Source organism: Portunus trituberculatus, chromosome 14 (assembly GCF_017591435.1).
Source record: "Portunus trituberculatus isolate SZX2019 chromosome 14, ASM1759143v1, whole genome shotgun sequence".
Lineage (NCBI taxonomy): Eukaryota > Metazoa > Arthropoda > Malacostraca > Decapoda > Portunidae > Portunus > Portunus trituberculatus.
Genome location: NC_059268.1, coordinates 4,747,516 through 4,773,855, shown reverse-complemented (window position 1 = coordinate 4,773,855; position 26,340 = coordinate 4,747,516). Strand labels below are relative to the sequence as shown.

At 38.4% G+C, this 26,340-nt stretch overlaps 1 protein-coding gene across 5 annotated transcripts in view; it reads left to right on the top strand.

Annotated features, from left to right (window-relative positions):
* The window catches only part of LOC123503534 (DNA repair endonuclease XPF-like), a 432,975-nt gene that overhangs the window by 36,143 nt on the left and 370,492 nt on the right, over positions 1-26,340 (top strand). For all 5 annotated transcript variants that reach the window (XM_045253376.1, XM_045253377.1, XM_045253374.1 and 2 more), the window contains exons 3-5: positions 8,012-8,191; positions 18,303-18,400; positions 24,138-24,220. In XM_045253376.1, coding sequence (XP_045109311.1) covers positions 8,012-8,191; positions 18,303-18,400; positions 24,138-24,220 — 361 coding nt within the window. The remainder of the gene's footprint in view (positions 1-8,011; positions 8,192-18,302; positions 18,401-24,137; positions 24,221-26,340) is intronic.

Sequence of the window (26,340 nt, the reverse complement as noted above, 5' to 3'; positions counted from 1 at the left end):
TAAACTCCAATTTCCACTTCTTGCAGTATACAGTCCTCTCTGGTTTTGATAACTTTTAGCAACTTTGCATCATCAGCGAATAAATTTATATAGCTGTTTACTCCAATGTGAATGTCGTTTACATAAACTTGAAACTTAATGGGGGCTAACACTGACCCTTGTGGCACCCCGCTAGTTACTTTACTCCAAGATGAGTATGTATCCCTGATCACAGTTCTCATTTCTCTATCCTTCAAATATCTTGTCCATTCAAGCAAGGTTCCACGCAGTCCTCTGATGTTCTCTGGTTTCCAAAAAAGTCTTCCGTGAGGGACTTTATCAAATGCCTTTTTAATGTCCAGGTATACTGTGTCTGTTTTCAAGTACTGCAATAACCCTGGAGTAGAAGTTTAATAAGTTTGATACACTTGACCACCCTGTCCTGAACCCAAATTGTCTGTTCAATATGACTCTGCTCCTCTTCTAGAAATTTATCCCATTTTTCTTTGATATTTATTTCACATAACTTCCCTACGACACATGTAAGTGACACTGGTCTGTAGTTTAGTGGTTCTGTTGCCTTTCCTCTTTTAAATATCAGTACTACATTGGCTGGCTCTCTTTCACCCTAGTCGAACTTTCCCTTCCTTTATTGAACTTTTAATTATTTCCCAAATTGGCTCCAGTAATTGCACTTTACATTCTTTTAACACCCAGCCTGATACACCATCTAGCCACATTTCTTTTCTGACTTCCAACGTGTCCAGAAATCTTCCAATATCCTCTTTATGAAATGCAATTTCCTGTAATCCTAGGCAATTCAATGTCCTATTAGGTTCTGTGAAGTCTTTTTCTGTGAATACCGTTTAGAAGCTCTCATTCATTATTTCACACATTTCTTTCTCTGTTTGGTATGTCTTTCCTTCTTTAATTATTTTTTTAATTATTATTATTATTATTATTATTATATTTTTTTTTCTTTTATAAACTTGTTTTGGTTCATCCTTGCTTTTATCCACTATATCCTTCTCAAACTTACTTTTTTCCTCTCTCCTTACTCTAATATATTCATTTCTACTATCTTTGTACTGCCAACTATTATAGTCATTTCCCTGCTTTAAAAGTTTCTTCCACGCTTTATCCTTTGCCTTTTTTGCTTGTAAGCATCTAGCATTGTACCATGTATCCATTTTTTCTGAACTCTATAAACAGAAACAAACTTTTTTACTCCTTCATTGTATTCCTGTAAGAATATGCCTTATTTCTCTTGTACAGTCTTCCTGCACATAATATTGCTCCACTCAATATCAGCAAAATAACTGCTTAGTTTTTCAAAATCTGCTCTTGCATAATTTAATCTCTCTCCTTTATGGTCCTCTCTGTATCTTATCTCATCTTCCTCCTGCATTTGTATCTCTAATGTCACAAGATCACTTTTCCCCAGTGGTTTAAGGTATTGTATGATTGGAGGGGATTTCATTTTTTTTTTTTTTTTTTTTTTTTTTTTCTGAAAACTAGGTCAAGTAACGATGGTTCTTCTTCCCCCCTGTATCTTGTTGACTCTTCTACCCACTGGTCAATTGTATTAACCATAGACATCGGGAACACTTTCTCACTCCACTGCCCAGCATTCTCCATTACTTCCATCTCTCCCCAGTTAATTTTTTTTACAGTTAAAGTCTCCAACTAAGAGCATTCTTCTATCTCTTCTTATTATATCATCCAGATACTTTATCGTCTCTCTTTGCATATCTTTATGCTCTTCTGATCCCCATGCATTAGTCTTTGGTGGAACATATATAACTATAATTTTCTCTTCTTCAAATCTTCTATTCTGATTGTTACTCCTAATGCTTCTACTTTGTCCTCTCCATATTGCACATCCTCCACACAAATGTTATCACGAACCATTATTAGCACTCCTCCTCCCCTTTTATCCTTCCTGTCCCTCCTCCAGATATTATATCCTTCCTCTTTAAAGTTGACATGTATCTCATTCTTCAGTTTTGTTTGAACGATACACATTACATCTGGCTTTCTCTCTTTCAAATAGTCCCGAACTTCCAATATACTTGATAACAAACCATTTATGTTAGTATAAGTCACTCTTAATTTATTGCCTCCTCCACGACCTCCTCTTTTTTCCTTAAGTACCACTTCTTTAGTCTCATATCCAGAACCCTCCAGTAAAAATTCTTCTCTATCTCTGTCCTTTTCTCGTTTTTTTTTTTTTTTTTTTTTTTTTTTTGCCTTAGCCTCACTTCTTAGCACTTTTTCCTTTTCCCTTTCCTCTAAGTCCATATCTTTTTTTACCCATATTTCCTTGTGATCGACATCATCGGCTAACTTCTTTTTCTAGCCACTATTTCTTCTACAGCCACTTGAGATCTCATTTTCACCTTCATTGGTCTCTTACTCCCTTCAGTGTACCTTCCCAGCCTAACCACTTCCTTCACCTCCTGGTCAAATTCTTGTGTGCTATCTTGTATCCTTTTGATAACCGTTTTGGCCATTTCCCTTTCTTCACGTTCTCTTGTGAATTTATTTGGATTTCTCTTTTCTCTCATCCCGTAGATCATGAAACTTTTTTTCTTGTCCATTGCATCCCACACTATACAGGCAACCTCCGCTTAACAAAAGGGTTACGTTTCTAAAAAAAAACCTTTGTTAAGCAAACCGATTATAGCAAGTTTAACCCTTGACTTGAACTTCCATTGAGAGTAAACAAAATGAGAGTGCATTATAGTACAGTGAAAGGTTTAATGAAAGTAAAAATTATGAAGTTAAACATTTAGGCAGTTTAATTTAAATTATTATAATGTACACTAATGTAATGTATGTATGTACGTAACTTTATAATGTTGATGATCTTAAATTTATGAAAGGAGGGAGAGTGAAACGGGAAAGACACTAACCAGCAACCTGTGGAATGTAAACAAAGGGTGCATCATTGTATCACATACAAAACTTATTTACCACATTTCCACTTTAGGCTTTCCATTTTATCCATTGTATTCACGAGTTCAGGTGGTTCTTTTAACTTGCAAGGAAGATACGATCTCACCAGCCTTCTTAATAGAGTCTGCTGACTTGAAAGTTGTAGAGAAAGTAGATGGAGTCAAGATGGTGGCAAGCAATGCTATTAGTTTTCTCACCTCTCTCGTGCCTGTGAATGATATCCAGCTTCACTTTGAGAGTAAGAGACTTCCTGGTCTTCTTACCAACACTATGCGACATTGCAGGGCGTTTTGGTGGTAAATTGAGCAAGGGAAGACGAGCTGGTGCTGACGCTGTTATTGTTTTGAACATGGGCAGTGAGTGGTGCCCGTGTTGTCCACGAGAGGCGCTGGTGTATTCAAAAGCCTGTCGGCTTACTTGATATGGTGGGCCTTTGAAACTTGGAAAAATTTACCTGGATAAAACTTTGTTAAAGTTAGTTTGGTGTTCGTTAAACGAGCAGATGGTAGTAAAATGAAACCTTTGTAGTAGCGAAATTTCGTTGTGTGAACCTTCATTAAGTGGGGGTTGCCTGTACTTTCCTTTTCTTTGATAACTTCGATTACAGCAACTTTTGTGTTCTCATGAATTTGTCTCTTTACCACTTTTGGAAATTTGACTTTTTCCTCCTCTTGTTCTTGTTTCCATTAATTTCTTAGTTCTTTGTATTTGTTTTTCACCTAGACCACCTTCTATCGTGTCTGTAACCCCTTGCTGCACTTTATCCTGCAAGTTCTGGCATGTGGTTTTTAGAGCATCATTTTGCTTCCTTATTTCTAAAATCTCCTCTTTTAATTCCTGGTTTATTCCACTGACCTTTTCACATTCAGTTATTCTCAATTTCAACGCTTTGTTTTCTGTTACCATTCGGTCATGTTTGTCCATGAGACTGGACATCGCCTCCTTCAAATATCTTAATTCTCTCTCCACATTTACAACTCTCCTCATATTTCCTCGTTCATTTTGGAAACCTGAGAAATCCTTATCCATAGTATCCTCAGTCAGTTTTCTTAAATCAATAGGTGTTTTTATATAACGTTGATTTTTGGCCGGTGTATGTTTTGGTTCCTCCACGTGCCTGGCAGTGCCACTTGGTTCCATGTCTCTCATTTTATCTATCCTTGGCTATACCTATTCTAACATTTATTTCATTTGGAGACAGGAGAACACTATGGCCCCCACCTCCCCCTGTACATACATCTAGGGCTGGGTCCAGTCCTTTTGTAGCACTCTCTGTGAGCTACTCAGACACGTCCGTCCTCGATGATGGTATCATCCGCGTAGGAGTGGATATGGCAAGAAGTTTGGTTAAGATCATTAATGAATAATAGAAAGATAGTGGGTGACAGGGCAGAAGCCTGAGGAACACCACTATTAATAGATTTAGGAGAACTGTGGCTGTCTACCATGGCTGCAATAGAATGGTCAGAAAGGAAACTTGAGGTAAAGTTGCAGAGAGAAGGATAGAAACCATAGGAGGGCAGTTTGGAAATTAAAGCTTTTTGCTAGACTCTATCAAAAGCTTTTGATATTTCTAACAGGACAGTAAAGGTTTCACTGAAATCTCTAAAAGAGGACCAACACTGAGTACCAAGATTCAGTAAGGAAAGCCAGAAAATCACCAGTAGAGTGGTCTTGACAGAAGCCATACTGGGGATCAGATAGAAGATTGTGAAGTGACATTAAGAATCTTCCTATTGAGGATAGACTGAAAACTTTAGACAAACAGGAGATTAAAGCTATAGGATGGTAGTTTTGAGGAGTTAGAACGGTCACCCTTTTTAGGAACAGGCTGAATGTAGGCAAACTTCCAGCTAGAAGGAAAAGTAGAAGTCGATAGACATAGTTGAAAGACTTTGGCCAGGCAAGGTGCAAACACGGACGCACAATTTTTAAGAACAATAGGAAGGATCCCATCAGGTCCATAAGCCATCCAAGAGTTTAGGCCAGCAAGGGCATGGAAAACATCATTATGAAGAACTTTAATTGTAGGCATGAAATAGTCTGAGGGAGGAGGAGAGGGAGGGACAAGCCCAGAATAATCCAAGGTGGAATTGTTAGCAAAGGTTTTAGAGAAGAGTTCAGCTTTTTTTAGAGACAGATGAGATGATAGTGGTGCCATCAGGATGAAATAAAGGAGGGAAACATGAAAAAGTAAAGTTATTGATGTTTTTGGCTAGATGCCAGAAGTCATGAGGGAAGTTTGAGTTTGAAAGAATTTGACATTTTTATTTATGAAGGAATGTTTGGCAAGTTAAAGAACAGACTTGGCATGATTCTGGGCAGAAATATAAATGAATGAGACTCAGGAGATGGAAGACTCAAGTACTTTTTGTAGGCAATCTCTCTATCATGTATAGCATGAGAACAGGCTGTTAAACCAAGGTTTAGAAGGTTTAGGTTGAGAAAAAGAATGGGGAATGTACGCCTCCATGCCAGACACTCACCTCTGTTATGTGTTCAGCACAGAGAGTCATGTCATGGAAACAATAATCATTCCAGGGAAAATCAGCATAATACCTCCTCAGGTCTCCTCAACTGGCAGGGGCAAAGCACCAGAGGCACCTCTACTTTGGGGGATCCTGGGGAGGGATTAGAGAAATAGGACAAGATATAGAAATGAGATTGTGATTGGAGGAGCCCAACAGAGAAGATAGGGTAATGGCATAAGCAGAAGGATTAGACTTAGAGGTAAGGAAGAGATCGAGAATATTGGGTGTATCTCCAAGACAGTCGAGGATATGAGTAGGGTGTTGCAACAGTTGCTCTAGGTCATGGAGAATAGCAGAGTTGAAGGTTAGTTCACCAGGATGGTCAGTGAAGTGAGAGAGGAAAGTCAAAGCTGATGGTGAACATTGAAATCTCCAAGAATGGAGATCTCCACCAAAGGGTAGAGGGACATAATTTTCTCCAGTTTGGAAGTTAAATAGTCAAAGAATTTAACATATTTAGAGGAGTTAGGGGAGAGATGGACTGCACAGGTAAATTTAGTTAGAGAGTGACTAGTGAGTCAAAGCGAGATGGTGGAAAACTCGGAAGATTCAAGAGCATGGGCATGAGAGGAAGTTAAGTGGTTGTGCACATAGATGCCATATCCAGCTTTAGAATGAAAATGAGATAGAGAAACTAGGAAGGAACAGAGAAGGGGCTACTTCAGTAGTCTCAAACAGCTGTGTTTCCATGAGGAAAAAAAGATGAGGTTTAGTAGAGGAGAGTTGGTGTTCTGCAGATTGAAAATTAGGTCTGAGACTGTGACTGTTGCAGAAGTTAATGAAGAGGAGGTGTCAAGACATTTTTGGTCGTCATTGAGAGAGAAGTCCAATCTGGAGACATTTCTGGTTCCCTCCCCCTAGGCTGGATTTGGAGTCTCCATTTTTTTTAGTTTGAATTTTGAATTAAAGGTGTGTGTGTAGTAAGTGCATGTAATTTTGTTTGAAGAAGGATAGTTATCTTTAAAGGACAGACTGACTGCTCCCTTGTGTTGTGAGAGACAAAAGGAGACACTCAGTGAAATCACAACTAGCTTAGTGGAGAGTTCATAGCATCCCTTGAACTAGTGCTAGTAGACCTCGCTGGGAGTTGATTATCATTTTGGTAGGTGCCTACTATCTCCATCTAAAGGATAGATGCAATTTTAATTGTATGAAAGTGTGTCTTACCTCAAGCAGTAACAGCATCAGTGTAAAGATTGCAATGAAGCTTGCCTGTTTTAAGATCAAGATCACCAATCAGCAATTGCTTGTTTTGTTTTGGTTCATGTGGTATATGGTCATTTAGGCAAATTCTTCCTGACTGGTGTCATTCTCTGTGAATTACTGGTAAGTATGACCTGTTATATAAACCTTGAAAGAAAGAGTTGTTTTGTGGTGTTACCAATCATCACTGTTTACATGTGTGAAGATGTCTGAGGTTTGATTTTAGAGCCTCTGTTGCCATAGACTTACCACCAACCACTGTCTCAATGCTGAACCATGACCTCATAGAATGCAGGCTGATTTCCCGAGTTTTTTTTTTGAGAAAAGGTGCATCTTATGAGCCATCAATTATAGTACAAAGGTTGTTTCTATTTATTATAATTTTATTGTTTTATTCTAGTCTTTATTTATATATTCATATAACCTGTTTTATTACTTTTTACAATAATTGTATTTACATATGATATATCATGACTTGGTTTTAGAGGGTACATTTAAACTTAAAGGTCTTAGAGTGTATTAGTTTTTTTGTATTTATTCTTACATCCGCTATATGATTGTTTGCTTTACTATTGGATTTTCAGGAACCAATTACAATTGTATATTGAGGAATAATTGTGCTAATGATAAGCAATGTCTGGTAACTACTTATCATTAGTTGATACATACTTGGTACTGTACCAATGATAATCAATATCTGGCACTTCTATTCTTCTCCCCTTTCCCTTTCCAATGCCACATTACAAGATGCTTTTTATACATTCAACACTTTCTGTTGTTTTCTTCCACAGTTATTGATTTTTTTTTTTTTTTATATATATATTTCACTTATCAGTACCACAGGTTAGAGTCCTGCATGAAATGTTAATATTCTTATGTTTTTTTCTTTTTTCTCCTTTTCAGTAAAGTGTGTATCACATATGTTTATCTTTACAAAAGCATTCTCCACTGAAATTGTAATAAAATCATCAATTTACAAGTTTATATTTTTAGATAGGCAAATCAAGGTTGATGATAAGGGGGGTTGGAAGTTAGCTTCTTGACAGGCTGGAATGAATAATAATTTTTAACTGTTTTCATTACTGCAAATTTAGCTATCCTTGAGTTTAGTGCTTTTTTGCTATAGAGTGAAACATGAGAGGAGGGTATATAAACAAGGTTTTAATGAAATTATCTTGGCTCATTTTTTTTTTCTTTTTTCCTGGCTAGTTGATAATTAGGTAAACCTAACTAGTTTTATTTTATAATGCTTGATTCATATATTTCCATAAATCTAGGTATTGAAAGAGCATTCATGAATTTTCATTTGGAAATCCTGAATGAATTTTTTTTTTCCACAGAGGATTAGGAATTGAAAGGATTTTAGTGAGTTTGATAACCACTTTTAATGATGCGGGCAACTTGGTTCTGGTGATGGGAACAACACCACGTGAGGAAGAGTATCTGCTGGCACAACTGGAAAGTCACCATCTCACTCCTCCACCATGCTGCATTACTGCTGACTATCCAACTAGTGAGAGGTCAGTGGTAGCCAGTACACAGTTTCAAGTGACATTTGTACAGGCACTTTGTGTCCTAATGAGAAGGGATGTACAGTCAGCCTTCATTAGGTATTGTTTCAGTATCCATTGTTTCAGTTTTACAAAGATACCTGCATAGCACAGATTAGTAAAAAAGAGAAGGCAATGAGACACAACCTAGCACAGTATTTTTCTTTTTTCTTTTTTATTTCTAGTTAATTGATACAAAAAAATTCTTAACTACCATATTTGATGGTTCATAATATGCATAGGCTCTTAAGATGCATCCAGTTTTGGCACACATTAAAAAAAAAAAAAAATGAGCAGCAGATTTAAGCTCTGAATATGAATTGAAGGATTTCACCTGACATTTCAAGAATTTCACATGCATTATTAGATCTCATGTAATAAACTTTAATATTTGCATGTAGCCTATGTACCAGTCTTGTTGTGAGATGTAAACATGTACCTGGCATGTGGCATTAGCACTCACTGACTGTGAGAGACTACTGGCCTAATAATTTTTTTTCTTTCTATCTTTTTTTTTTTTTTTTCACATGTATGCAAGATAAGGATGTTAAAAGATAGGTGCAGCCTTAATTGTATGAAAGTGTCTCACCTCAAGGAATAACAGCACCACATTGTAAAGAACAGTTAGTCTTACTTATGTCAAGATCAAGATTGCCAATTACTTGGTTTGTTTTGGTTCATGTGGTGTATAGCAAATTCTTTGACTGGTGTCATTCTATGTGAATTACCAGTATGTATGACCTATTATATATTGTTACCTTAAAAGAAAGAGTTATTTTGTGGAGTAGTACCTATTATCACTTTGTTTTACACATGTGAAGATGTCTGGGGTGTGATTATACAGTTTCTGTTACCATGGACTGACAATGAATCACTGGCTCAGTATTGAACCTTGGCCTCATAAGACACAGGCTCATTTACAGAGATTTTTCTTCTTGGAGAAAAGGTGCATCTTATGAGTTATCATATATGGTATGTATCATATTTTACAGTCTTATGATGTCTATTTTTCACCCCAAAACATGCCATAATGTTGTCTTTGTTTTGGTACATATATGTTCGAGATACAAAATTTGGTTTATCTATTTGTTTGTTTGTTTTTTGTGTGTTGTCCATGTGTGATGTCCATAGGTATATTTACTATTTAGCCATAGAGTGAAAATTAAACAGATAACAAGCATGAAAAATGGAAAGATGAAGTTGGTTAGGAATTTTCTGTGTCTTCTTATCAGTCTTCTCCACTGGTGTGGGCTGGCTGCTATTTGCATGTTTTGTATGACATAGGTGCAATGTTGCCAATTCAAGTAGTACAAGTTACTAAAAAGAATAGAAATTAGAAAAATAATATTTTCTACATGAGCAGCCTTGCTCAAGGCTAGCTCAGACTAGGCAAATTCTTGCAAAACCTCAACGGAATCATCAGTGACAAACTCCAACATTGTGTACTCTACCAAAGATTTGTAACAACTTGTATGATGATTTCTTGACATGGAAATGACATGTATTGCCTGGCTCAGAAAAACATGTTGAGCCAACCAACTGAAGTATCTTATAAAGCTGAATGTGTCACTTTTATTGCTTTTTTCAGGCCTCAGTCTCACCCAAGGATACTGTCATGCAGATCACTCACATCCAACCTAATCCCATGTAAAAAGAAAAAAATATTAGCAAAATGATAGATAAATAAAGATCATTAAGATGTCGTTGATATTGAATGACAATGATAGATGATATTAAACAATAGAAGGATGCTAAGAAATGAAAAAGTTGTTGTAAGATAGTGATGCTGTACAAAATTTGCTCTTCATAAATTGAAATTTTAAGTTTTTAAAATGGATAATTCAAGTGCATAATGCTGAAGCAGACTAGTACAACATTGCTTCCTTCCTATTAACCTTGTCACTATGGGCAACAGTCAATGGCTCCTGGCACCCATATCAGGGCTGATAGGGGGTGGGGAGATACCGACTCAGAGGCAGCTCTCTCTCTCTCTCTCTCTCTCTCTCTCTCTCTCTCTCTCTCTCTCTCTCTCTCTCTCTCTCTCTCTCTCTCTCTCTCTCTCTCTCTCTCTCTCTCTCTCCACTTCAAAAATAATGATGATGGTAAGTGAATTTTCATAATAGGTACATAAAATAAGAAATAAACCCACACAAATTTTATAGAAAAAAAATTTATAGTCTGCCTTCTCAGTCCATTTTCTGAAGATGAGAAACGAGAGAAAATGTTAACTTTAGTGGTAAACTAAGCTATTGGTATCATTAAAAGATATATAAAAAAAAAGATAATTACAGTGTTTACAGCATTGCACATCAGTACTTATCTTGATATAAGAGAGTCATACACCTTTGTAAGAATGATGAAAGTAAAGTATGCCATTGTATCATATAGGACTTACATTCTGAGAGATCTCATACAGTATCTTGGAAAGAAAACACACCATCTTGGGAGAAAGCAGCCATGACGCAATATGCGCGTCATCAGATATGTCTCGAGCATCTCGATGATGCAAAATATGTGTCATCGTGTTGAAGGGGTTAACAATTTTAATAGTTAGAATGCTTTGTTTGGTAACAAGTTATTTTCACAAAACTAGAGATTTCTGTAGTGCAAGGTTCTTCAAATGTTTTTCATCATGACCCAGTTTGATTTTATACTCTACCTTCCTAACTCAGTATGTCCAATCTATCGTGTCTTTTCTGAACTTTATATCCATTTATGATATAGGTATATATATATATATATATATATATATATATATATATATATATATATATATATATATATATATATGTATGTATGTATGTATGTATACAGGCAACCCCACCTTAAGGAAGGGGTTACGTTCCAAAAAACCCTTTGTTAAGCGAAACTTCGTTAAGCGAACACATTATAACAAGTATAACCCTTGACTTGAACTTCCATTGAGAGTAAACAAAGCGAGAGTGCATCATAGTACAGTGAAAGGTTTAATGAAAGTAAAAATCATTAATTTAAACATTTAGGCAGTTTAATTTAAGTCATTATAATGTACACTAATGTAATGCATGTATGTACGTAACTTTATAATGTTGATGATCTTAGATTTATGAAGGAAGGGAGAGTGAAACAGGAAAGATACTAACCAGCAACCTGTGGAATGTAAACAAAGGGCGCATCATTGCATCACATACAAAACTTATGTACAGGCAAACCCCGCTTAACGAAGGGGTTACGTTCCTAAAAAAACACTTCGTTAAGCGAAACTTCATTAAGTGAACCGATTATAACAAGTTTAACCCCTGATTTGAACTTCTATTGAGAGTAAGCAAAGCGAGAGTGCATCATAGTACAGTAAAAGGTCTAATGAAAGTAAAAATTATGAAGTTAAACATTTAGGTAGTTTAATTTAAGTCATTATAATGTACACTAATGTATGTATGTACGTAACTTTATAATGTTGTTGATCTTAACTTTATGAACGGAGGGATAGTGAAACGGGAAATACACTAACCGGCAACCTGTGGAATGTAAACAAAGTGTGCATCATGGTACCGCATACAAAACTTATGTACCACATTTCCACAAGGCTTTCCATTTTATCCATTGTAGAGTCATGAGTTCAGGTGGTTCTTTTAGCTTTCAAGGAAGATGCGGTCTCACCAATCTTCTTAATAGAGTCTGCTGACTTGAAAATAGTAGACAGAAGATGGAGTCAAGATGGTGGCGAGCAATGTTATTAGGTTTCTGGCCTCTCTCATGTCCGTCAATAATACCCAGCTTCACTTTGAGAGTAAGACACTTCCTGGTCTTCTTAGGAACGTTAGGCCACATTGCAGGGCGTTTTGGTGGTAAGTTGAACTAGGGAAGATGAGCTGCTGGTGACGCTGTTATGTTTTGACTGGGGAGTGAGTGGTGTGCGTGATCTTGATCTTGATGCTACAGGTGACGCAGAATTTCTTCTGAGTCAGGCCTTTGTATTGGTAGCGCCTGTGTTGTCCACGACAGGCTTGATCTTGATCTTTATTCTACAGGTGTCTCAGGATTTCTCCTGAGGCAGGCCTTAGTACCAGCAGCTCCTGGTGTATTCAAAAGCCTGTCAGCTTGCATGATACAGTGGGGCTTTCAAATTTGAAAAAAATTACCTGGATAAAATTTCGTTAAAGCGAGTTTGGTGTTCGTTAAACGAGCAGATGGTAGTAAAATGAAACCTTCGTTGTAGCGAAATTTCGTTGTGTGAACCTTCGTTAAACAGGGGTTGCCTGTACCACATTTCCACAAGGCTTTTCATTTTATCCATTGTAATCATGAGTTCAGGTGGTTCTTTTAGTTTGCAAGAAAGATACAGTCTCACCAGCCTTCTTAACAAAGTCTGCTGACTTGAAAATAGTAGAGACAGTAGATGGAGTCAAGATGGTGGCGAGTAATGCTATTAGTTTTCTCGCCTCATGTCTGTGAATAATATCCAGCTTCACTTCGAGAGTAAGAGATTTCCTGGTCTTCTTAGCAATGCTAGACGACATTACAGGGCATTTTGGTGGTAAATTGAGCAAGGGAAGACGAGCTGGTGCTGACGCTGTTATTGTTTTGAACAGAGGCAATGAGTGGTGCGCGTGTTGTCCACGAGAGGCTCTAAATGATATAGTATATATATATATATATATATATATATATATATATATATATATATATATATATATATATATACACAGTATATGTATATGTAAATATATATGAATATATATGAATATATATATATATATATATATATATATATATATATATATATATATATATATATATATATACACATACATATACAATAATAATGTGTATCCAGATTACAGCAGCCAAGGCCCTGGCGGATACGTGGAATTTCCTCTCCCAGCCCCTTATAAATTGAGAAAAACATGTACATAACCCAAATAAGAAAACAATGAATGAAAGCACATTAGATGATTGTATATATATATATATATATATATATATATATATATATATATATATATATATATATATATATATATATATATATATATATATATATATATATATATATATATATATATATATATATATATAACCTCGGCTATTGCGCCCAATTGGTGCGAAATATCCGCGCTATAGGCGAAAACGCGATAGCCGAATTGATCTTGGCGGGAAGGCGGTTTTGGCCAATGAGTGCTCAGATATTCCATTATGTCATAGCGGGGGCGATAGCAGGCAACTGAGGTCGCGATAATGAAATATTAGCAGCTTTTCAGGGGTGCGCGATAGCAATAAAACGCGATAGCCAAAGTCGCGATAGCTGAGTGTTGACTGTATATATATATATATATATATATATATATATATATATATATATATATATATATATATATACACATACATACATACATACAGGCAACCCGCTTAACGAAGGGGTTACATTCCTAAAAAACACTTCGTTACGCGATACTTTGTTAAGCGAACCGATTATAACAAGTTTAACCCTTGATTTGAACTTCCATTGAGAGTAAGCAAAGCGAGAGTGCATCATAGTACAGTAAAAGGTTAAATGAAAGTAAAAATTATGAAGTTAAACATTTAGGTAGTTTAATTTCAGTCATTATAATGTACACTAATGTATGTATGTACGTAACTTTATAATGTTGATGATCTTAACTTTATGAAGGGAGGGATAGTGAAACGGGAAATACACTAACCAGCAACCTGTGGAATGTAAACAAAGTGCGCATCATGGTACCACATACAAAGCTTATGTACCACATTTCCACAAGGCTTTCCATTTTATCCATTGTAGAGTCACGAGTTCAGGTGGTTCTTTTAGCTTTTAAGGAAGATGCGGTCTCACCAGCCTTCTTAATAGAGTCTTCTGACTTGAAAATAGTAGACAGTAGATGGAGTCAAGATGGGGGCAAGCAATGTTATTAGTTTTCTGGCCTCTCTCTTGTCTGTGAATAATACCCAGCTTCACTTCGAGAGGAACGTTAGGCCACATTGCAGGACGTTTTGGTGGTAAGTTGAACTAGGGAAGATGAGCTGCTGGTGATGCTGTTATTTTTTGACTGGGGAGTGAGTGGTGCACGTGACCCTGATCTTGATCTTGATGCTACAGGTGACGCAGAATTACTTCTGAGTCAGGCCTTTGTATCGGCAGCGCCTGTGTTGTCCACGAGATGGCTTGATCTTGATCTTTATTCTACAGGTGTCTCAGGATTTCTCCTGAGGCAGGCCTTAGTACCAGCAGCTCCTGGTGTATTCAAAAGCCTGTCAGCTTGCATGATACGGTGGAGCTTTCAAATTTGGAAAAAATTACCTGGATAAAACTTCGTTAAAGTGAGTTTGGTGTTTGTTAAATGAGCAGATGATAGTAAAATGAAACCTTCGTTGTAGCGAAATTTCGTTGTGTGAACCTTCGTTAAACGGGGGTTGCCTGTATATACACACTCACACAAACAAATATATTTACATTTACTTATGAAGATGCTATTAAGTTAAGATTATAGCATCATTCCAGTTAGCAAGAAAATAAATTTTATTATAAAAGTTTTGGTTAGAAACCATAGATCTTAATTTGGCTAAAAATTGACGCTAGAGGAAAACGGTGTGTTCTGTCTGGCTCAAGACAACGGAAAGAATTGACAGAACAGTAAAAAAAACAACAGAAATCATTGAAGACAACAGAAAAAGTGTTATTGTGATGCCTCCTAAGTGCTGTGCTACCTAGCGGTATCGAGGGATCACTCACGCGGTAGGTTTGAATATGCTTTATGGGCAGCTCCGGATAGTAGTGAATTCTGGATAATGGCGATCCGGATATGCAGGCGATTACTATATATATATAAATACACTGCTGGTCAGAGTGGAAGGCGCGAAATGGACAACAACTTCCACGCTGACCAAATTTCATTCAACCCTTCTTAATTCCTAAACATACTGCAGGATTCGCTGTCTGTCGCTATCTGACAACTCTACAGCTCTAGTTGTCAAAGTAGATGATATGTTTCCTTAGTCAACATTCATCTCTGGTTCATGTGATTGCATTTCAATTTTTTTTCACCCTCCCTCACGGCCCCTTTTTGTGGATGCTTGAGCTTACCATTATGCCCTATTACTTCTTATGGGACCTAGGAAACTAATTAGTAAGGCCCAATTCTCAGTCATTTGTGCCTCAGTGAGGGAGAATAAGTCAAATCATGAAACTGCCGGGAACATTGGCAAAGGTCTCAGAATTGTTCAACGTTGGACCAAAATTTATCGTGAGGGAGGAAGAGACGCTTTGCCACCACCTTACTAGCCTGAAGGGCATAAGCGCAGTGTAAGCTAAAGAAATCTGAACATTATTCGAAGACAGCTTTAGGCCAACCCTCTCATACACAGCAAGGAACTTTAGGCTAAGGAACCCTCTGTGCTGGGTGGGGTAAGTGAAAGGAGTGTGTGGAGATATGTGAAAGGCGACATGGGATTACGGAGTTTCAAAACCTTGCTTCAGTCATGTTTACTTTAACAGTAGGCTTGCAGTTTGTGTCTCAGCACAAAGATTGGGACCTAGGTAAGTGTCTTAGGGTACATTGGTCAGATGAGGTAAGCTTTCAGATTACAGACAACCAGAGAAACCGTGTGTACCGCAGACCCAGTAGTAACCATCACGATCCACGCTATACAACACACACACTAAAATTCAGATTCTTTGATGGTGTGGGGTTGTTTTTCTTACTATGGTCTTGAAAAATTGCATTTTTGCTTAAGAATGTTCATATGAACCAAAATAACTACTTTGAGCTAATTCTAGATGAGTTAGATGAGTGTAGTATAGAAAAGTGCAATGCTGATACCTTCATACAAGATGGTGCACTGTGCCATACTGCAAAGTTAATTGTTGACTGGTTTGATTTCTGCAATGTCAGCCTTTTAACCCCTTCAATACGGTGATGCCTATGTAGGCGTCATGAAGCCCCAGTAGCAAATACGGTGACGCCTACGTAGGCGTCATATTTCTTTTCTGAGCTTTCTTCAGTTCAGTTGTCCCGTATAGTGTGTTGGATACCAACTACACACGCTGTATGCTGTCCTTGAAATCCTAGTGCTCCTCCCACCATCCTTGTCTCCACCAATCATTAAAGATAAGCTACATGCATCCCGCCTTGTGTCTAAAATTACCCAATGGCATAGACTGTTTCCATCTCTCTCTCTCTCTCTCTCTCTCTCTCTCTCTCTCTCTCTCTCTCTCTCTCTCTCTCTCTCTCTCTCTCTCTCTCTCTCTCTCTCTCTCTCTCTCTCTCTCTCTCTCTCTCCCTCCCTCCCTCCCTCCCTCCCTCCCTCTTCCTCCCTCCCTCCCCTCTTCCTCTTGAAAGATAAGCTACATGCCTCCCGCTTGTGTCTAAAATATTAGCAAATGTCACATCTCTCTCTCTCTCTCTCTCTCTCTCTCTCTCTCTCTCTCTCTCTCTCTCTCTCTCTCTCTCTCTCTCTCTCTCTCTCTCTCTCTCTCTCTCGAGAGAGAGCGTCCACTTTCCTCTTCGAAGGTGATATAGTGACTAAAAAATAGCAGCATAATACACAAAGACAACAAGTATGACAAGCTTGCACGAGTTTCCCACGCTCGGGCGCGCGGCACTACCACCCGTATATCATACAGGCGGGCTTTTTTAACATCCGGCGCGAACGGGTTAAAACCTTGGCCTGCAAATTCCCCAGACCTTAACCTTATGAAAAATCCCTGGGCGTACATAAAACTGAAGCTAAAGGAGAGAGATACCTCCTCCCTCTCACGCCTCCAAGCCACTATTCAGGACATATGGGACAATATTGATGCTCAGTATCTCCACCACCTGGGTGATTCACATCCCAGAAGACTCAAAAAGTCAAGAAGGCACAAGGGCACCCTATCATTCACTAGTTTAGGTGAATACTCTCATTAAAACATATTTCCTGTGTCATTAATCTCCTTCATAATGTGTCACAGGTACCGCGCCTTCTGCTCTGACCAGCAGTGTATACAGTGTATATCATCAATCATGGGGGACATATGCCAGGGGGCGTGTCACCTTGCCTAGCCCATTGCACCTCGCGAATCTTCATGCAGGCTTCCTTCCCGTGCCAAGTAACTCAGAGCAAGAGGTATCGAATTGCCACAGCCATGAGTTCTATGGACATCCCCTTGGCCTCCTCCATGCTGGGTTATCCCTTTTGGAGACAACTTGATTTGCAGGATCAGCTTCTGAGTAGTGTACCACATGCCCATATAGTCGCAGTTGGTGTTGACAGACTGTGCTGGTAATCGGCCTCGAATCAGTCTCACAGAGCAATCACTGATTTGACACAAAGTCATGTCAGTGGTACCCCATGATCCTGCAAAGGCATCTATTACCAAAGACATCAACTCACCTCTTCAGATTGATGTTCAGTGTCCATGTCTCACAACCATAGAGTATGACAGGGATCACCAACGACCTGAAGATCCAAATTTTCTTCGGTCTACACAGGTACCGACAATGCCAAATACTCGTGGACTAGGCCAGTCCACCATACTTTATGACTTTTAGGGAACTTACAATTAAGTATACCTCTTTTTTTTTTTTTTCTCTCTCTCTCCCTTGTCCAGCTTCTTGATTTGCATAAAAAAAAAATTTGTTTTATAGATAATAGTAACAAAAATTAACTTTGTTGGTCCTCTTATTGTTGTACTATAGATTTTGAATATTTCAATGAGAAAGATTCCGAAGTACTCTCAAGTCAGAACTTTCTTCCTGATCATCAGTATGGATTCTGTTAAAGATGATCCAATGGCACTCTTGTTGCTCTTCTTACTAGATTGTGGTCATCTTTGCATAGTAATGACAGTGAAGTCTACTTTTACCTCTGACAGTTTAAAAGCTTTTGATGTTTAATGTAAATGTTAGATTTCAAAGTCTCTTGTACAGTTTTTATCTATCAATCTTTGCCCATTTATTTATAAACTTAAGAAGAAATTGTGTTCTCTTTAATTTCTAAAGTTTGTTTTCATCAACCATGAAAGAATTGAAAAGATCTGAAATAAAGAGCAGAAGAGAGGACATAATCATTACTAGACAAAGGTAGTGATACTAAGATTTCATTTCAGGACACAAGTGTACTATAATGGAGGTGTCTTATTCGTGACCACACGGATCCTTGTGATGGACTTGTTGATGGAGCGCATCCCAGTTGAAATGATTTCAGGTAAGCATTGCTTAGACTCTTGAAGCTTCCCGGTTTGGCAAGTAATTGACTGTTACCCTTAACCCTTGACTGTTGAGTATGTTTTTTTTATTTTTCTTGTTAGAAAATTATGAAGTATAGGAGACTTACCTCCAGTCAGCTGAAGTACTCTTGTGATTTTACGATGCAAATTACAGTGCTCATCATCAACATCATTGTCAGAGACCATGGCATCCATTTGAAAGATGAAAACGCTCGCTTTCCTTGGCGGGCATCAGGTGCTTTAAATTTAAATATCATACATCTGGTATCTTAGCCTGGGTGGCGGGCAGCTTGCAAAGGCGAGAAAAAATAACTGGCACCTGTCAACCACTCTCACTGGTGGGCATTCTGTTGCTGTCCTCCTGTGCTACCCCCCAGACTGGCTTGCAGTTACTCTGCTATTCAGCTGTTTTCCAGGAAAATGGTGCACTACCAGATCTTGTCACGGGATGACATAGCAACCATCTCAGCTCTCCACAAGGCTGGATTTAGTGGATAAGGTGGTGAGCGTGGGATTGGGCAGACGTTCATACATAGGTTCGAATCCCACCACGTACAACTTTAAACACTGCCATTTGTCAAGTGGTTTAAAGTTACCTGCATGTCACCATGATACCCAGGTTCTAGGTGGGTACACCCAAGATGAGCTTGGGTGGTGATATGGGCCTTAATATGGGTACCACTATAAATAAAATTGCCTGCGCCACTAATGGGCTGAAGCTAAACAGTGCATCCTACACACTCTTCAAGTGAGTCTACAGGCGCTGTAGATCTTAACGTAAAAAAAAACAAAAAACATGGGCTATCTCTGACCAGACGGGTCTCAGTGTACGTCAAATTCAACGATAAGTGAAGTGTATGGCTGAACTCAGTGGCAACAACATACCCACTAAGAAAAATCCACCAAGAAACACTTGCAAAACTTCTGTGCGAACCATGGGAATGGTACATCTTGAAATCGAACGCAATCCACAAGTATCTGTCAGGGAAATCATGGAAGACAACTTGGGATTACTGATTAATGTATCTGTGTGGACGTTATCGCGCCTCATCCATGACGACCTCCAGTATCTGAGCTATGCAGTGCGGCCCAAGCCTGTTGTTATTGTGGCCCAACAAGAGGAGAGGCTTGCGTTTTGTGAGAGGATGAAAGACTGGACCATTGAGCCGTGGAGTGGCGTGCTGTGAAGCGACAAGTCAAGATTCACAGTGATAACCAGCAGTCAAGTCGCGTATACCGGTGCCCAGGCAGCAACCCCATTGAACCCTGCTACACTGCTCCTGCCAGCAGATTCCCTGATTCGTTGATGCTGTGGGGATATTTTTCCTACTATGAGATGGGGAGCCTTGTGGTGTTATCTAAAAACACCACAATGAATCAGGAAAACTACCTCAAGTTTCTATGTGACCATCTACCACGGTCTTTCGAGATGTGTTAGGCCTCCATCTTCATGCAGGACAGTGCATATATATATATATATATATATATATATATATATATATATATATATATATATATATATATATATATATATATATATATATATATATATATATATATATATATATATATATATATATATATATATATATATATATATATATATATATATATATATATATATATATATATATATATATATATATATATATATATATATATATATATATATATATATATATATATATATATATATATATATATATATATATATATATATATATATATATATATATATATATATATATATATATATATATATATATATATATATATATATATATATATATATATATATATATATATATATATATATATATATATATATATATATATATATATATATATATATATATATATATATATATATATATATATATATATATATATATATATATATATATATATATATATATATATTTATATTTATATTTATATATTTACAGCGTTCCCTCGCTATTTCGCGGTGTGACTTTCGCGGCTTCACTGTTTCGCAGTTTTTATACATACTCATAGATATGTTCTGCAGCTTTTTCACCATATCATGGGGTCTGTGGCGTCACTTACAAATACTGTACGTACAGTAATTCGGTAAATTGGTGTGTATGTAATATTGACAACAATGTACATAAAGCACAATACATGTATTGTTCGCATACATATGCAGCCTCACCCAACATCTTCCCTTGTTGTATCCAAGGCCCATAAAATAGAAGGTCGACCTATGCACAGCTCTAAGGGGAAAAGAGCTGGGGCTAGTGACATCAGTGGGTTCACCAACAGGGGAACTTCCTCCCAGGACATGTCTTTCTTGCATGGAAGCCTCACGCTCTCCCTCTGCTCTGTGAGCAAACATACTTACCTGGCACAGGAGACAAGTTTTGTGAAGGCTTCTCTGCCTCCTATTACTGCCCCCACACCCTCTGCTTGCCAGCAGGTCTCTCTCTCTCTCTCTCTCTCTCTCTCTCTCTCTCTCTCTCTCTCTCTCTCTCTCTCTCTCTCTCTCTCTCTCTCTCTCTCTCTCTCTCTCTCTCTCTCTCTCTCTCTCTTTTTTTTTATTTAAACTTAATGCATATAACATACATATTTTACACGTAAGTATGTTTACAGTTGGAGCTGAGTTCGTGAGCTAAGAGCGTGCACTGGCATGTGACGCTCATTCTAAAGCTGCTCCCGGGGACGGCATTGTGAGCGAGGGTGTCATAAAACTGTCACTGTCAGTTGCGCACCTCCCTCGCCACTGATCAGCACTGTCATGTCAGGCACACGCACATCCCACGTCACTGTGTTTCACTGTCACTGTCAGGCATACTATTTTCCTCCACTGTCACTGTCAGGTGGATTGCAGGCTGGTGGACACTGCCATTTTATCACCTGTCACTGTCACTATCAGGCGGATGTGTCCGTAACCAGGCGTGGGCAGCACACTTCACCTGCTGGGTGGACATGCTGGAGACGTCCATTACTGAGGTGAAGGCGTTCCACAACACCGCGGTGTCGTGGGAGAAGGCGCTGACACCTCACAGAATGGCACCTCGGCACCTCGAGGAGGGTGTCGGACACTACCGCTCTCGTAGTACGTTCACTCCTCCTCCAGGGTATCCGTAGAGCCGTGAGGTGAGGTATTTGCTGCACCTGGGCTTTGTGCAGCACAGTAAGGGCCCCAACACGCCTTCGGTGCTCCAAGCTGTCCAGCACGTTGATAGGGGCTTCTTGGTGAGGGTCTGGGTGCTGTCGCTGCTGTCTCTGCTGCCCCTGATGCCGCTGTCGCTGTAGCTCAGCTTGGGGCTGCTGTCCCAGGCCACCGGCATCGCGAAGGAGGCGCTCGGCTCGCCGCTGCACCTTGTCCAGCAGGGTGGGACTGGGCACTGCACATCCAGCTGAGGGGGCTGTACTCCATGATGGGCCTCACCTGCGCTTTGTACAGCGTCATGAGCCCCTTGGCATCGAGTAGGTGCCTCACTCGACGTAGGAGTGTCACCCTCAGGGATGCCTTACGTGCCATGCTCTCCAGGTGGCGGTCGAAGCTGAGTTTGGAGTCTACCTCCACCCCCAGGATGTTGATGGAGTCCTTAATGGCAAGGGTGTCTTCTCCAAACTTCAGCTGGCCTTCAAACAGCCTGACGTCCTCCCGTGAACGTGAGATGACCACGGCCTGGGTTTTTTCGGCAGCAAACTTGACTTGCCACTGTTTACCCCAGGCCATGATGTCACCAAGGTGGCGGTTGGTGACATCAATCACGTTCACTGCCTCCTCTCTACCGAAGCTGTGCGAGAGTGGCATCGTCCGCATATGCCGACACAGGCACGAGGCTCTGAAGGAGGTCGTTGAAATATACGTTCCACAGGATGGGGCCAAGGATTGAGCCCTGTGGAACGGAGGCCTCCACTGGGTGTGTGGTTGACGTGCACCCTCCCAACACTACTCTCAGACTCCGGCCTTGTAGGTAGCTGGAGAACAGCTCTAGCAGTTGTCCTGTGATGCCGAACTGTACGAGCTTGGCCAGGAGTCCTTTGTGCCAAACTCTGTCAAAAGCCCCAGCAATGTCAAGGGCTCTCTCTCTCTCTCTCTCTCTCTCTCTCTCTCTCTCTCTCTCTCTCTCTCTCTCTCTCTCTCTCTCTCTCTCTCTCTCTCTCTCTCTCTCTCTCTCTCTAACTCTCTCTCTCTCTCTCTCTGATATCAATACTCTTCCATTGTATCATTATCATATTTAATGATATCAATACTCTTCAATACCAATACGATAACTTTTTTGTTTAAGTAGTGATTCGTTAAGGCCAGTGCCCCTGCGAAAGCTTCCTCTAGTGAGCCCAAGAGGGAGAGGAAGATGATGACCATCAGTGAAAAGTGAAACTTTTGCATATGATCAAAGAGGGCAAAAGAGGGTGAATGTTACATATCATGTGAGAGGAGAGAGAGAGAGAGAGAGAGAGAGTGTAAATGTATAATTACTGTATAAGGTTTTATAATTAAATAGATTTAAGTAAAATACTGTATATGTAAAGTATAAATACTGTTTACATATTTCAAACATTCTGGTACACACATACACCAAAATTCCTAGGGGGGAGGGGCATATCCTACTTCGCGGTTTTTCACCTTTCCCGGGTTCTGGTATCCATTAATGGCGATAAACGAGGGATCACTGTATATATATATATATATATATATATATATATATATATATATATATATATATATATATCTTTTGTTTGGATACTCTGTTTAACTATCCCAAAAATAGCCTTGTTCTTTATATTCTTGCATACGGTATTTCTTATCGCCATTCAATAGTGTAGGAGTGGGAATGAGTTACAAATTTCATGCTCACATATTTATGATCCTCACAGGGGTATCATTTCCTTAATCCTTGAGAGCATCAAGGTTTTACTATAGTTGGTCATAACTCTGGTGAAGCTTGTTGGGTCTTTTGTGAGGTGGACAGGACAGTGATGCTCTCCATTTTGTTTAGTGGTTTGAGTAAGTATATTCCTTCCCCAGGCTTTTTTTGGCATAAAAGGGATATGACTTATCATCTGGGAGGCTGTATGTAATGTTACTCAGTTTGAGGAGATGGTATACTGTGAGTGTAGGTGGTTTATTTATGTTGCGTTTCATGAGGGTGGTAGCTCACAGAATATAGTATTCCTGTGTCATAACTGTTTCATCCTAGAATATGGCTCATGATTCTTTACAGTGAGTTGAAGTTATTTCTTATGTTGTTTTTGTTCTAGGTAGGAAGTTAAAACTGAGTGGTAACCTCAATTTGCTTGTATTTTTGTTTATGACTTGCAGTGGGTTACATTACTCATTTATTCCATGATACCTTAAAGTCCTAGGATGAGTCCAACAACTTTAAGATCTCCAAAGATCAGCCATTTATGTTTCTGGTAGTTCAGAGCAGACAATAGACGCTCCATGCTTTTGTGGAATTCTTTCTTTTCGACTGAGTGCCCAACAGGAATTGGTGAAAACTTGTTTCCGATATTCAGAAGAACTGCTTCGAGACTTCTGTTAGAATTTAAATGTATTATAAGAGCATGCAAAAACTAGCCATGATCCTTTTTGAAAGCATCCTGTATTATTGAGGGCAAGCATTACATTACTTTACTAATAAGAGCCAGTTGATTTTCATGCTTTCAGATGTTTGTATTCTCTTCTCTGTTAACTGTTTATCTTTATGCAGTTTTTTCAAAGTAATGATTTATTTTCAGGAATAATTGTTTGGAAGGCCCACAGAATCCTTGAATCATGTCAAGAAGCCTTTGCACTGAGACTGTATCGGCAAAAGAATAAGGTAGGTATGTAATTAGGTTTTCATTCGGCTGTTGCATGAAGTTTTGTCTTTTTAATATTGTTCTTTATAACTTGTGAAAAGTAGAATTTATGTCTTCAGTCTGTCTTGATATTGTAAATGTTCAATAAGGTTTTGTAATTTATTGGATATCAGTATAGAAAATTGTATTGTACAGTTTTAGATGCATGCACAACCAATTTCATAACATTTTCCTCATGACATTTTTGTTGTAAATGCTTATTTATGGCAGGTTGTTTTACCTTTTTTCCTCTGTCTTTGTCATAATTATGCCACAAAACATTTACAGTGGGACCTTGGTTCGTGAACTTGTGCTGCAAAAAATGTAAATTGTTTGGAAATTGTTTCCATAGGAATTAATGTAAAATGGATTAATCCCTACCTGGGTACCCATCCACCCTGTCTTGGTTGTTTATGATAGATGCTTCCACAGTTAGTATGATTTCTCATAACATATCCAGATAAAAAAATCACTCATTAAGAGAAAGGTGTATTGAATGGTTGTAGGTAGTGCCAAGGTTGCTACTCATAGGAGAAATCCCCTACAGTAGGTGATTTTAGCCTAATGTAGGGGGTAGGGGATACCTATGGGGAAAATAGCAATTTGTAAGGGAAGCTAGAGAGTTTATTGACAATATGTAGGGAATTTTATTTATTTGTCTGGACACCCATTACAGTTTATGAAATATATATATATATATATATATATATATATATATATATATATATATATATATATATATATATATATATATATATATATATATATATATATATATATATATATATATATATATATATATATATATATATATATATATATATATATATATATATATATATATATATATATATATATATATATATATATATATATATATATATATATATATATATATATATATATATATATATATATATATATATATATATATATATGGGTATATACACACACATATACAGGCAAGCCCTGCTTAATGAAGGTTCACACAATGAAGATTTCATTTTACTACCATCTGCTTGTTTGACGAACACCAAACTCGCTTTAACAAAGTTTTATCCATGTAATTTTTTCCAAGTTTGAAAGCCCCACAGTATAATGCAAACTGACAGGCTTTTGAATACACCAGCACCTCTCGTGGACAACACGTGCACCACTCACTCCCACTGTTCAAAACAATAACAGCGTCAGCAGCAGCTCGTGTTACCTCGCTCAATTTACCACCAAAACGCCCTGCAATGTCGCCTACCATTGCTAAGAAGACCAGGAAGTCTCTTAGTCTCGAAGTGAAGCTGGATATTATTCACAGACATGAGAGAGGCGAGAAAACTAATAGCATTGCTCGCCACCATCTTGACTCCATCTACTGTCTCTTTTATTTTCAAGTCAGCAGACTATTAACCCCTTCCTTACCGCAGCCACCCCTCGATATAAACAAAGCGTTCCCCTCCTATACCGCAGCCCCCTGCCCGTGTGCGCACGTGCCTCACGGCCAGATCTACACATTATATTTCTTTCTAACTCAGTGTTATGTACTTTTTTCTAAACATATTTTTGTCATTTTATTAATAAAAGAAAACGTAAACATAATCATAAATTGTGCACTAATCATAAATTCAGCACCACACACTCTGCACCTGGTGAGGGTGGCCCTGAGGCAGTCATAACTAGGCTGCTCCCCCTCACTTGCCGAGAGGGTTTCAACACTGCTGTCACTATCACTCTCTCCTATTTCTTTTCAGGATCATAGTCTGAATCATATTCATCTGGAGAGTCTTCCAGTATATCCTCACTATCTGTCTCATAATTATGATAATCCTCATCGCTGCTACATGAAGCAGACGCCATTATCTCTAACTAGAGGCAATAGAACAGTTTCACCACGGCCGATACTAGAGAACTGATGTTCTTGGGGGGACTGTGGGAATAATATATGTCAAAGAATAGTGATTGGCTTTATAGTTTATGCATGAGAAATTAACTCCGATATTGATTGGCTAGTGGGGGGGATGGTTTTGTTACGCTGGGGTGGCTAAAAATAACGCCTCCAGTGTTTGTTTGTTTATAGTGAACCACGTGGAGCATGAAAAAGGCAAAATCT